Raw genomic sequence first — 11,984 nt, 5'->3', positions numbered from 1 at the left:
TCATGGATGAGTTTTAAAAACTAGGAAATTAGGATATTAATTAATAGTGACAAAGATAGTTATAATGATCATGAGAATAAGATGAAAAGTAGTATGATATGAAGACAATTGTTATGGTGAATTGGTGATTATAAAAATAAGAGAAATGATATTTACAGTTTTAGAATATATAAACATTACGCTCTTTATTTAAAAAAAATAATTAAATTTAAAATCTATGAATTTTTTTTTTTTAATAATAGATCTTAAAATTATATCTGACATTGGTCAATAAATGATAGCGACTGTACTATAAAGACAATGATATTACTTGACAATAATGATACTAAAAATGGTGATGATTACTGCAATCATAATTGTGATAGTTTTTGTTTTTTTTTTTTTCTTGAAATCATAATTGTGATAGTTTGAGACATTAAATCGTGTTAGTTTATGAATTTATTTTTATATAATTAATTTGTGTATGTTCTCACACTGATACTTCAATATCCTTTTAGAGGGCATTTTTTTGTCGCTTTAGACATAAAATAAAATACACCAATACGAGGAGTGTTACGTACACAAAGGTAGCTCATGCCTTAAAAAAATACCAATACGAGAAGTACTGATTGATTTGGAGGAAATTCCTAAATGCATTCAGTCACTATGTTAAAGTTATTGCCTTCTATTATAAAAAATTATAATAATAAAAGAAAAGAAAAGAAGAAGTTGAACCATTGCAAATATTGTACGGACGAGGAAACGATGTAAAGTTACCGTTACATAAATTTGAGTTGCGGGATTAACTATTATTATAATAAAAATTAAAATGCAAATAAATTTTTAGAGAACTGCTACGTACATAAAAATAAATCTATAAATTGATATAATTTCATAGGATCCGTTAGATATATTCTACAATAAAAATAATTTTACAATCTGACATATTACATCAAATCACATCAGTTTATGTATTTACTGTTATATAATTTTTTTTATTTCTAAAGTATTTTTCATATTTTTATGTACTATGGCAGATTTCTACATGATTTATGTGGTTGAAAACTTATAAATAGTTTTTTTTTTAAATAAAAAATAATGATATACACACAATCTTTTATATAATTATATTTTAAAATATAGCATAATAATATTAAATTTTCCGAATAGATTTCTTCTATTTTAGCACAGCATACAGAGGCATCTTGCACTTTGCCTTTTAGCCTGAATTTAGCGATCGGCCGTGAGTTCTTTCGGTTCTGTGGATACGTACGTTTCCATCCGGCCTCCTTGCATTGCTGATTTCTGACTCTTTTCTTATGACTTGGGAGTGTGAGTTAATTTGCCTTCATCCAGGAGAGGATTCAGTTGGGCAACTCCGCATGCTGTAATTTATAAACACTTACATAATTAAAACAATAAAAATATTTATATATAAATATATATTATTTTTTTAAAAAGTGTTAATAAAAATAAAATTATAAATTGACAGAATTTCATATGATATGTTAGATTTATTTTAATTATATATAATATTTTTGTGAATAAAATATTTTTTTTTTTATTTTTAAATAAAAAAACCAAGAGCATTGTAATAGATTATGCATTTTAATAGTAATATAGAAAAAGAAACTGTCATTATCCATTGTTTGATGACGAGGTTTCAGGGCTTTGACTCAGGTTTGGTGGAAGATAATTGGGTGGAAAGGACTTCTTGCATGCAAGTTCTTTGAAGCTTTTTCAGTATTTTCACAATGCTTTTTAGGTTTTCTAGTTAGTTATTAAGGAATCAGAATGAATACACCATGCCATGCTTGAAAAGAAAGAAGAAGGTCGTTCTCAATCCTGAGAGAGACAGAGAGAGATTTTTTCCCTGAAGACAGCCAAATGTCACAATGCAATCAACGGGGGCAGTATGAGGTGGGGTCCAGCAATTCCATGCTTCTGGGACCCACCATGTTTACAGTTGTTGTCTGGACTCTGCTCAATTGTGTCGGGTCGGGCTCAATTAGCTGGACTTGGGGTTGACGGGGTCTAATTGCTAGAACTTACTTTTTAACAATATCAAATAATAAATTTTTTAAATTTATCATATTTTATAAAAATATTAATTTTAATATTTTTATTTATTTTAATTCAAATAATAATATTCATATTATTCTAATATATATAATTTTTTTAAATTTTTTTTTTTTTTTACAACAGTCATATTCTTTTAACCAATATATTTTTTCATTTTTTCAACTGTCATATTTTTTGGTATGCATCTTATCAATTCATTTAACCAATAAGATGCATACCAAAAAATATGGACACAATTTCGGAAGAAAGAAATTGAAAAAGGAAGCCAAGACAAAGTACAAACATTTAAGGAGGGGAAAATATTTCTTTTATGTGGTCTCCAACACTACAAAGCTAGACAATTTTCAATAAAACCTGCTATTCAAATACACATAAGCAACCAAATTTTCTTCTTTTGGCGTTTTCGGACGCTATTGCCTTGATTTCTATACGAAATAAGAAGCACAAAAAAATCAAACAAATTTCTCACAAACCATAAGAACAAAAACTATATTAAAAAACCTTTTTAAATCCATCTATCCACTTTCATAAACTCCAATATAAAATATATCTAAAAAGTTTTTCCAAACATCTCTCCATATTTCCCATCTATTTTCAGAAAGAGAAACGATTTGCTAAGTTCTAAATATGCAAGTCTTCCGCATTCCTTTAAAAGTAGATAAATCTGAAATCTATATGAAAAAATTTATTTTTTAATAACAGATTAAAAAAAAAGAGCCCGTAAAACTTATACATCTTAAGACTGTATCTAACATTACCTGTCTCATCCCTTCCACTTTCAAGCTTAAATTATCTTTAGAAACAAAAAATAAAAAAAGAGTGAGGGGAAAAAAAGGTAGAAATGGAATTGTCATTCTCATTTCCAAAAGCAAGGGCTTCTTTACCTTTGGGAATGCAATGATCCCGTTCCACAACGTTACAACCCTCAATGCCTCCTTTACCTTGCATCCCATTCCACAACATTATGTATTTTCAATAATAAACTTTCTCAAATTCTTGTAGATTTCCTCTCATTACATCAAAACTGTGAGTAAGATGACAAAAATGATTGGCAAACATTTAATGCCAAGGATTAACGAAATATTATTGACACTTCATGCCTATATGGCTATACCCCTTCGGTTAACAATCACAGAGAAACTGTTTCAAACTGCAAAAGGATCCTGATATTTCTTCCTCAATGCTTGAGTTCTGATTTTTCCTCATAGACATTGAAGTCGAATCATGTTCTATCTTGACAAAGTCAATTTTTTCTTTCAGCTCCATGCATAACCCATGCTAGATAGGAGATCCAGTATGTCCATGCAGAAGGCAAAAGAGTAACGTGAAATGAGGAATTGGAAAGTCTGCATCTCGCCTGAACCACCAAGATGGGCATATAGAAAAACAGAAGAAAAAGAACCATGCCCAATGCCAATGAAAAGCATCTGTTTGGAAGCTGCACGAGGGAGAAAAGCTGTGAAAGTATGAAATTCAGTTTTCTATCTGATGGATTTCAGGTGGTAATTAAAGAATGTAGAATTTGAATTTCTTTTAGTGTTGTGGGATTTCTGGAGACATCTGCATTCAGGTAAAGGGTACGTGTAGACGGAAGTTTTTCTGTTGAACTTTCTCACTCTAGGTACCAGGATCCCCTTGCGGTCACTTTCATCGAGCATTTCTTTCATCTGATACTTGAAACCTTTCCAACTGCAAAACCATTACAGACAGTTTACATGTAACCCAAATGTGAGGTTCCAAAAGCATTCAAATTGTTTTGCCATTATAGACACTCAGAACTATTAACATGAGACAAAGGCTCCTGCAAAAAGACTGATTCGAGCATTAATTTGAAAAATACTATAAAGCAATATTATATTAAGATGTTTCTAAAATGTGGTCAGATACATTAATGGAGTAAAAAGAAATCTGCAAACTAAGGATGGAGATTACCTGAGACCCATATCCTGCAGTAAAACAACAAGCTTTCGTTTATCAGGCATTATGGTCTTAGCATGTCCGTCATATAGAAACCTCCGGTGACCCATCAGAAAATGTGGAAAGTTTCCACCCTGAGTTGTCACAAAAACCTCACTAAACAAGCATACCATGTAGTCCAAAGCTGCCAATCTTGAAGAATATCCCTACCCAAGGAGCATACAGGCAATAGAGAAAGGTTGTAAGAGCTTATGCAATCAGCGAAACACATGTAGAATACAACACCATTGGGAATCGGGATAAATATTTGAGCAAACCTTATCTATATTTCATTCAAGGAAACACGCACTTTACACCCTCCAGTAGTCGGAGAGTGCAAAGTATATTTTCCCCTTTTGTCAACTATCTAATCTTCTCACTCAGTCAAGTTACTTCAACATCCAAAAAAGCAAGCTTAAAACTGGTCACGTGTTAAACACCCAACTCTCAAATCATTAAACTCATCTCAACTCAAAACCTTTTTACATGTGGGACCCACAACTTTTTTCAACTCAATATCTCTTTACACGCGGGACCCATAACCTTTTCAACTTCCCGTAAATACATCTAAACTTATCTTAACATCCAAACATATCTAAACTCATCTTAGGTGGCCCCCACAAAGCTCACTCCACCATTTCAACTCACTACTATTCATAAAGAACTCAACTCAACTCAACATCCAAACGGAGCCTAAAACTGGTCATGTGTCAGATCTTGTAGGTATAATAAATCAGTAAAAGTCATATTTCACTGATTGAACCATCAGGATTTACCAATATCACAAAAACAAAAAAATCTATTGTTAAGAGTATGTATTTAGTGCAACCAAATGCTGCAAAATCACTAGCTCATAGGTGTGTGTAGCCTGTTTGAACCCAATCAACAAAATACATCTAATTATCAGCCACGAAACATCCAGTAAAAGTTTATAATCTCAGATGTTGATTTTTGAATGGGTTTGAGAAACTTTTTCAATTTTAGTAGGCAATGCCACAATTTTCTCCCAGAAAACATTACATTATTAATATCCAAAGATCAATAATCCTAATTTAATGGGTTTGGTTTGCCAAGTCACCACTCACCACTACTATTCGTTGGGAAAGACTTCGGCATACATTGTAAGAGAGATGGTACAAGAGTTCACCTTGAAAGGAACAAGCTCATCTGGGGTCACAAGAGACTCCTTTGTGTGGAGATGGGGAAACATCTTTAACAGAGGAGCTAAATGTCTTTCTGCTTGGTATATTTTCCCTGATGCCAGATAAATTGAAGTGTCATTACTAAAACCCATACCTCGTAGCATCATCCCAACCTACACTGACAAGAAAAACAATATCCAAGAGAAAAGGTCACAATTGAAATTTGACATTGAAATTTATGTGAAAGAAAAATAAATATATCTTCAGAGTTCAAAGCCCCTCCCCCCTGGGCCCTTTTAACCTCAAACACTATCCATCACATTCTTTCTTTTCTTGGCAACTTCCATTATGTTCTTTCTTGCAGCCTGAACCTAAAATCTGTTTGGTATTCTCACATTCCTGTAGCCAGCTCTAACTTTAACAAAATATTGTTAATTATTGTACAAGGACAAGATGAAGGTTCAGAAGAAGTGGGGCTGAAGCCACAGGAAAAGACATGATGGCGTAATGGAACTGGTTCTGATTAGCATTTAATGCTAAAATAAGCAACTGGACTTGCCTACCGAGAGAGTGAGAGAAAAGAAGAAGAAAGAAACTGGCCTCAAAATACAAAATCATAAGGAATAGCATAGCTTTGAAAGTTCTAAAGTTCTGAAAAGCAACAAAAGCAGTTTATGTTTAAGGTACCTCCAAGGGAGACAGCGGACATTTTCCAGTAATTCGATTGAGACCGGGTAGAATGATACGGTCTTTTCGTTTGAACTTCCCCCTCCAACCTTTTTCACGAACTGAATCCATTTCAATTTTTTCGGCCTTTCCTCCATCATACACACAGCATGAAAACGCCACCATGTCCTAGAGCATAAGACAATTATGTATAGATTAATTTTTCCCAACCACCCAAAATAAGAAGTACGGAATAATTATGATAAATGAGGATTAGTACCTCCTCAAAGCGGAGGTGGACAGAAACATACTTGCCACCAGTTCTTGAGCTCTTCTCAACCATTCTATTCACTATTTTATTTGCAAGAATTGAAATGGGAGAAGAGAACTTCAATGCTTCATAGTTAGTCAGGCATCTTAGATATTGAATATGAGGTGGGACATTCATTGCCAATCTATTTGCAAAGGGGGCCACTCGGATAACCCTGTATCAAACAAATAATCAAGAAAAACACCCGGAAGTTTCAACAGTTGGTAGTCAGATTGGAATCAATCTACAAGGTTCATTAAGGAACTCGTCTGCTATAGCTCAGCTGGCCGATACCATTCACTCTCAGAGAAGGAGTTTTCACAGTTTCCGGTTGGTAGAGGATATCATGAAAATAATGCAATGGTTTGATACATACCCTTGCTTCTGCAAGACAGGATAAACCTCTCCCATGTAATAGCTGACAGAAGCCCAAGCTTGGATGCGGAAGGTTGGTACATTAGTAATGTTATAATCATGCGTTTCCATCAATGCATCAGGTAGCTTTTTCACCACTTTCACGTAGCCCTCAAGTGTGGCTATGAAGTGATCTTCATCATATATGTCACCAAACTCACTGTACAACAGATACATTATGAAATTTGGTGTGTGAATATACATAAAAGTGCATTTTCAAAATAAATAAATAAATTATAGAAGTGTTGGGCAAAGAAGAGGCCTCAAGAGGACACCCAGCACCCTCATTATGCTGTATAGCTCTACGTTCACAGTGCATTTCTGGCATATTTTTTGACATATATTCTGGGGCATTTGATAGGGGCCATATACAACTGCAGTTTCAGCTCTAAACACATTACTCATAGTTTATCTACATCTCCTTACAGCTAAGCCAGAACCCCAGAGGCATCTGAGACCCATGTATAGCTATGATAGCCAAGGAGTAGCAACACATCTAGTCTTTAACAAAGGCGATTTTCAACTTTACACCAAATACAGCTATTAGTAGACAACCAAAATGTTAATGACAAGCTATATCATTGAAAGACTGCTCAATCAGATCTATAGCAAGAAGTTATGAGGCAAGTAATTCAGTTCCTCACCTTGGATCCCTCCAAACACTATGAAAATCAAATTGAGGGATAACTAGTATTGCATTCAAAAGTCCAGCGACCGCCACTGCATTGCAGATCTATCAAAAACAAGATTAAACATTACGAACAAACTTCATACATGAATAAAGAAAGATAAAAAAGTACAAATATATCACACTATTGATATCTAGTAGGCCTTAGTGCCCCCATTTAATATTTATTTTCATTGGTTGATGCCCTTTCTAGTTTCTATATTTCTTGGGTTAGCCCTTTTTAGTATCTACAGAAACAAGAAAATCAGAAATAGAACTACAAGAGAATAATAATATACCGCAGAGCGTTGTTGATTAAGACCACCATTAGCCTCAACAATCAAGTAACCACTAGGGCCAGAAGACTCTGAAATTCAATGGGAAATATCAGCTTACTGCAATTCCATTTCAGTCATGCATTAACAGGTAAAAGAATGAGAGACTACAGGCATTAGAAGCAGTAAGGCAGAATGTAGGTAGTCAGGTCAATAGACCAATTAGTACCATTGATCATGAGAAAAAATAAAAGAATGTGTAGTAAAAGTAAGAGTGTTAATATCTGTATATTATATAATTTTCAAAGCATAGGACTTTACTCCTATAATATCACACCATCTCCCACCCCACTAAATGAAAACTAGTCTTATAAAACCACATTATTCAATCCTCAATTGTGTTATTATTAAATGAAAAATAACTAATATATGTCATTGAGTTAAATTTATTAAATACAAAACAATATATTTAACTAAATTACTAATGTTCATTTAAAAATAAACTTATTAACTAAAAGATAATATATTTATTTAAATTACTAATCTTTTATGTAAAATTGCTACTTTAGTTTTCCCAACATGCGTTTTTTGTAGTTTTCTCTACATATGCAATTTAATCTCATAACCAATGGATTCATATTGAGTTCTAAAATAAGTTAAAGAGTGTATCCATTATGACTCTTGATGACCAGAGTTATTTTGAAACATTATATAAACAGTTCTTGATCTCTTTAGTCTTTCCACTCAAGAAAGTTTATGAGGTTTCTCATCACTAACATTGAAATAAATGAGAGTGCATGGATAGAAAATCAAGTTGCTGAACACAAATTTTAGAGATTGAAGTGTTAACACTTAAAATTTAAGGTTCTATCTATTGTATGACGTCACAAGTAGCAAAACTAGAGTTACAAAAGTAAACTACGGAATACATCTTAAAAAGTAAAATATGATAACTTCATAAATACCAAAACGTTGTCCAGAAGTTGAATTTGGACAAGGTCTCTGCTCTTTTAGCTTCCTTTTGAATTTCCAGACTGAGGACAGCTGTGAGAAGAAACAACATTTTCATATTGGCTGATCACAGCAAATTCAAAAATAGTACATTGAAAGATCGCAAACAAAATAATCACTACGCAAAATTATAGTTTAGTTCTAGTCAAATGAAAAACAGCAACAATAAAGATAAGTCCAAAGGTAGCATGCCATGCAAAGCAATAGCAATCAAACAAGCAAGGTGTAAGATGTCAACTGATTTGCACTACCAGTCACATTTAATAGCACTGTAACGTGCTGACGTTATAAGCCACAAAAAGCAATGCCTTGAATAAGAAGGATCATGCTAGGGCATCTCATTCGATAACCATCACTAAAAAAAATCCTTTTTTTTCAAATGTTTTTTAATTTTCTTAAATGAAATTTTCATTGGCTTTTCATTTAAAAAGTTCAGAATTAAAAAATAAATAAAACAATGATTTTTACTGATGGTTGTCAAATAGGGTGCTAAATATCATTTTCCCTCAACAGAAATGATAACTCTGTCCTGATTAAACGTAGCTGAGTAAAATAAAGAAAAACCCAAACATAAATGTCCAGACTTTTTAGAGAAGGATCTTCTTCCTGGTGGGGAGTGTCTTTTCATGATTATGAATCACAAAGGCGACCATAATAACAATAACTTCCCCAGTTGGAATATCAAGAAAAAGTTCCAGCCATCAATTAAGTAAATAAAAACTACTTTATTTTCTTTTTCTTTGCTTTCTTATTACGTATTCTCTTCCGTTATACCGTAACTTCTTATTTGGCTTCCAAGATATCATAAAGAAAGACTATAATTTATCAGAGTAGAGGAATCAAAAGAAAACCAAAAATACGAACAACTGATGCTAGCGACAAGTGCCGAACAGCCAAATCCGGCTGATAATTATTCTGATCAAATTAAACCCAGATGATATGACCGCTATTTACAAACCAACCAGTGATTTTTGAAAAAAATAAAATAAAAAAGACCGCAGCCGACAAGTTCACGTGTATATACTACATAGCGTTCTACAGCAGCATATATTCCACGATCAAAAGCAAGTAATATGCTTTACTTTCCGAACCAAAGATGTAGCAATCAGCAAGCATATATATCTTGCAAAAACAGGCGGGGAAAAAAGCAGATAAATGTATACTAAAAGGTAAAGTTCAATATTTTTATCATTCTTTTCCTGCATTTTCTCGGCACCCAAAAAGAAATAAACCCAAAATAAATAGAAAAACTAATTGTAAAAGCGAACCTCAATCGCGGAGGAATTGTCGGCTTCAATGTCACGCCAGAGCCTTCTAAACATCTCATGGCTACGATACACCGAGCCAGGAGGGGTAGGCCGTCCTAGGAGAGCCGAGAAGGACCCCACACACATGAGCAGGCCAGGCACGTAAAGCAGCGGTAGAAGCAGCAGGTACCTCAGGTTCCGGCGCAACAGAATGGAGCCACCGAAGCCCTCCTTCAGCGACTGAACATACTGGACCTTGGACCGCACTCGGCGACGGCAGTGGGAGAGTCCGGAGTGACGGGGCGGCGAAGGAGGCGGACTGGGCGAGCTACTTCCCCCGTCGCTGGCGTCGCTGGCGTAGCCATTGCCGTTGTGAGCGTGACTCTTGGGTTTCATGGCCATCTTCCACTGACAATGTAGGACAGTGTGTCGTCGGCTCTCTTTCGCGGAAAAGGAAGCAGTTTTGGACTTATATGAGAGTACTTCCGCTCAGAGCAGATATTTTTTCTTTCATCGAACAAAATCACACAGTTTCAGTCGCAAAGATACAATCAGAGAGAGAGAGAGAGAGAGAGAGGGGCTGGGGAGAGTGGCCGGCTTGGAATGGAGCCGATGACAGTGACAGTGGGTAAGTATATGCTATATGTGCTTTGGCCTAATATGCATTTAAAATACACCTTAATTTATTTTAATTCGTTTTATTATTATAATTTTTAAAATTTTTAAATAAAATATAATAAATAATTCAATTTTTTTAAATTTTAAAATAATTTTTTTAAATTTTCACATAAAATATAATAAATAATTTAATTTTTATTATAGAGAAATGATATTTACAATCGTGAGTATGCAAGTACCGTGCAGTCGTTTTGAAAAAAGTGAATAACTATGGGACCCACATGAAAAGAAATTAATTTTTTAATAGTGAACCCCACTCTTTTTTAAAGCGACTACACAACGTTTGCGCATTTCACGACTGTATGTAGCATTACTCTTTATTCTATTATTTACAAATCATCTCAATCAATCTCAACCCATTTCAATTCATCTCTGAATCCAAACCACTCTTAATCTGCATTTGTTTACAAGATTCAATTAAATTCAATCTAATTTTAAATTAAATTTAATATCTAAACATCTAACTCTTAAATTATTAAACTCATCTCAACTCAAAACTTCCTTACACGTGACTCGTAATCTTTTTTAATTTAACTCATTTTTATACATGAGACACACAATCTTTTTTAATATTTTATAAAAATTATTAAACTTGTTTTAATATTTAAATACACTTTAAATTTAATTTAGATGATCTCATATAATTCTCTTTATTATTTAACTCATTATCATTTATAAAGAATTGAGTTCAACTCAACATGCAAACGCAGCTTTAATTTTAGTGGGCATAAGATATAAATAAGAGATTATTAGGAAAGGAAATTAGCGTCGGCGTCGGACGGTTGGAGTTCTTTCTTACCTTATTTTTTTAAAATAATATTTAACTTCATAGTATGTAAGTGGAGTATATTTTTTATAAAAAAAATAAAAAATTTATATAAAAAATTAATTTCTTAAATACCTAACAAAATTAATTTTAATAAAAAATCAAGTACCTAACAATTGCACAATCTATAGCATTACTTTTTTTGTTTCCGTTAAAGGATATTATTAACGCCACGGTTGCTAATTACATCACCGATATGCTGTTATCCTTGTCAGAATTGGCGCCATTCGTGTTTCCGGCGGCTCAAATATATGATTTCATTATCAATATTGTGAAATTCCGTTTATTGTTGGCTCAAAAGTCAAAAGGTAAAATATTTAATTATATAAAATACATATAGAGTCAAGTATCCAATTCAATATTTCTATTACGATGTTATGTAAAATTATTTATTTATATCAAAAGATTAAATTGATTGAAAGAGATATATTTAATTATTTATATATCAATTCATTTTATTAAAATTTCTAACTATTTAAATTTATGCGAGTAATGTTATATATTCATAGAATAAGTAAGTATCGCATAATCGTTTTAAAAAATATATAATTTATTATTAAAAAATTAATTTTTTTCATATATACACTCTAACTATAAATATCATTTCTTATTTACTTTTATTTTCATACTAAATTGGATTGCTTTCCAATATGGTAACCCTTTTTATGATCACTTGATTTATAAATTAGAATAGACTATTGTTGACACGACTCAATGAATCCACATAAATT

The 11,984-nt window shown here is 32.9% G+C and overlaps 1 protein-coding gene across 1 annotated transcript; it reads right to left on the bottom strand.

The window, feature by feature from the left end:
• Positions 1–3,013: 3,013 nt before the first annotated feature.
• LOC109013662 (O-fucosyltransferase 10-like) lies at positions 3,014–10,331 on the bottom strand. The gene is made up of 10 exons (XM_018995819.2): positions 9,771–10,331; positions 8,457–8,535; positions 7,516–7,583; positions 7,194–7,282; positions 6,512–6,709; positions 6,106–6,310; positions 5,847–6,014; positions 5,165–5,332; positions 3,994–4,184; positions 3,014–3,750 (listed from the first exon to the last, which is right to left on the bottom strand). Exons 1-10 carry the CDS (start codon positions 10,149–10,151, stop codon positions 3,543–3,545), a joined length of 1,755 nt encoding a protein of 584 aa, XP_018851364.1. The 5' UTR covers positions 10,152–10,331; the 3' UTR covers positions 3,014–3,542.
• Between the last annotated feature and the right edge of the window lie 1,653 nt (positions 10,332–11,984).

Source organism: Juglans regia, chromosome 13, assembly GCF_001411555.2.
Source record: "Juglans regia cultivar Chandler chromosome 13, Walnut 2.0, whole genome shotgun sequence".
In the NCBI taxonomy this organism is placed as follows: domain Eukaryota; kingdom Viridiplantae; phylum Streptophyta; class Magnoliopsida; order Fagales; family Juglandaceae; genus Juglans; species Juglans regia.
Note: the sequence above shows the minus strand (reverse complement) of the source record. Positions and strands in the feature narration are given on the sequence as shown.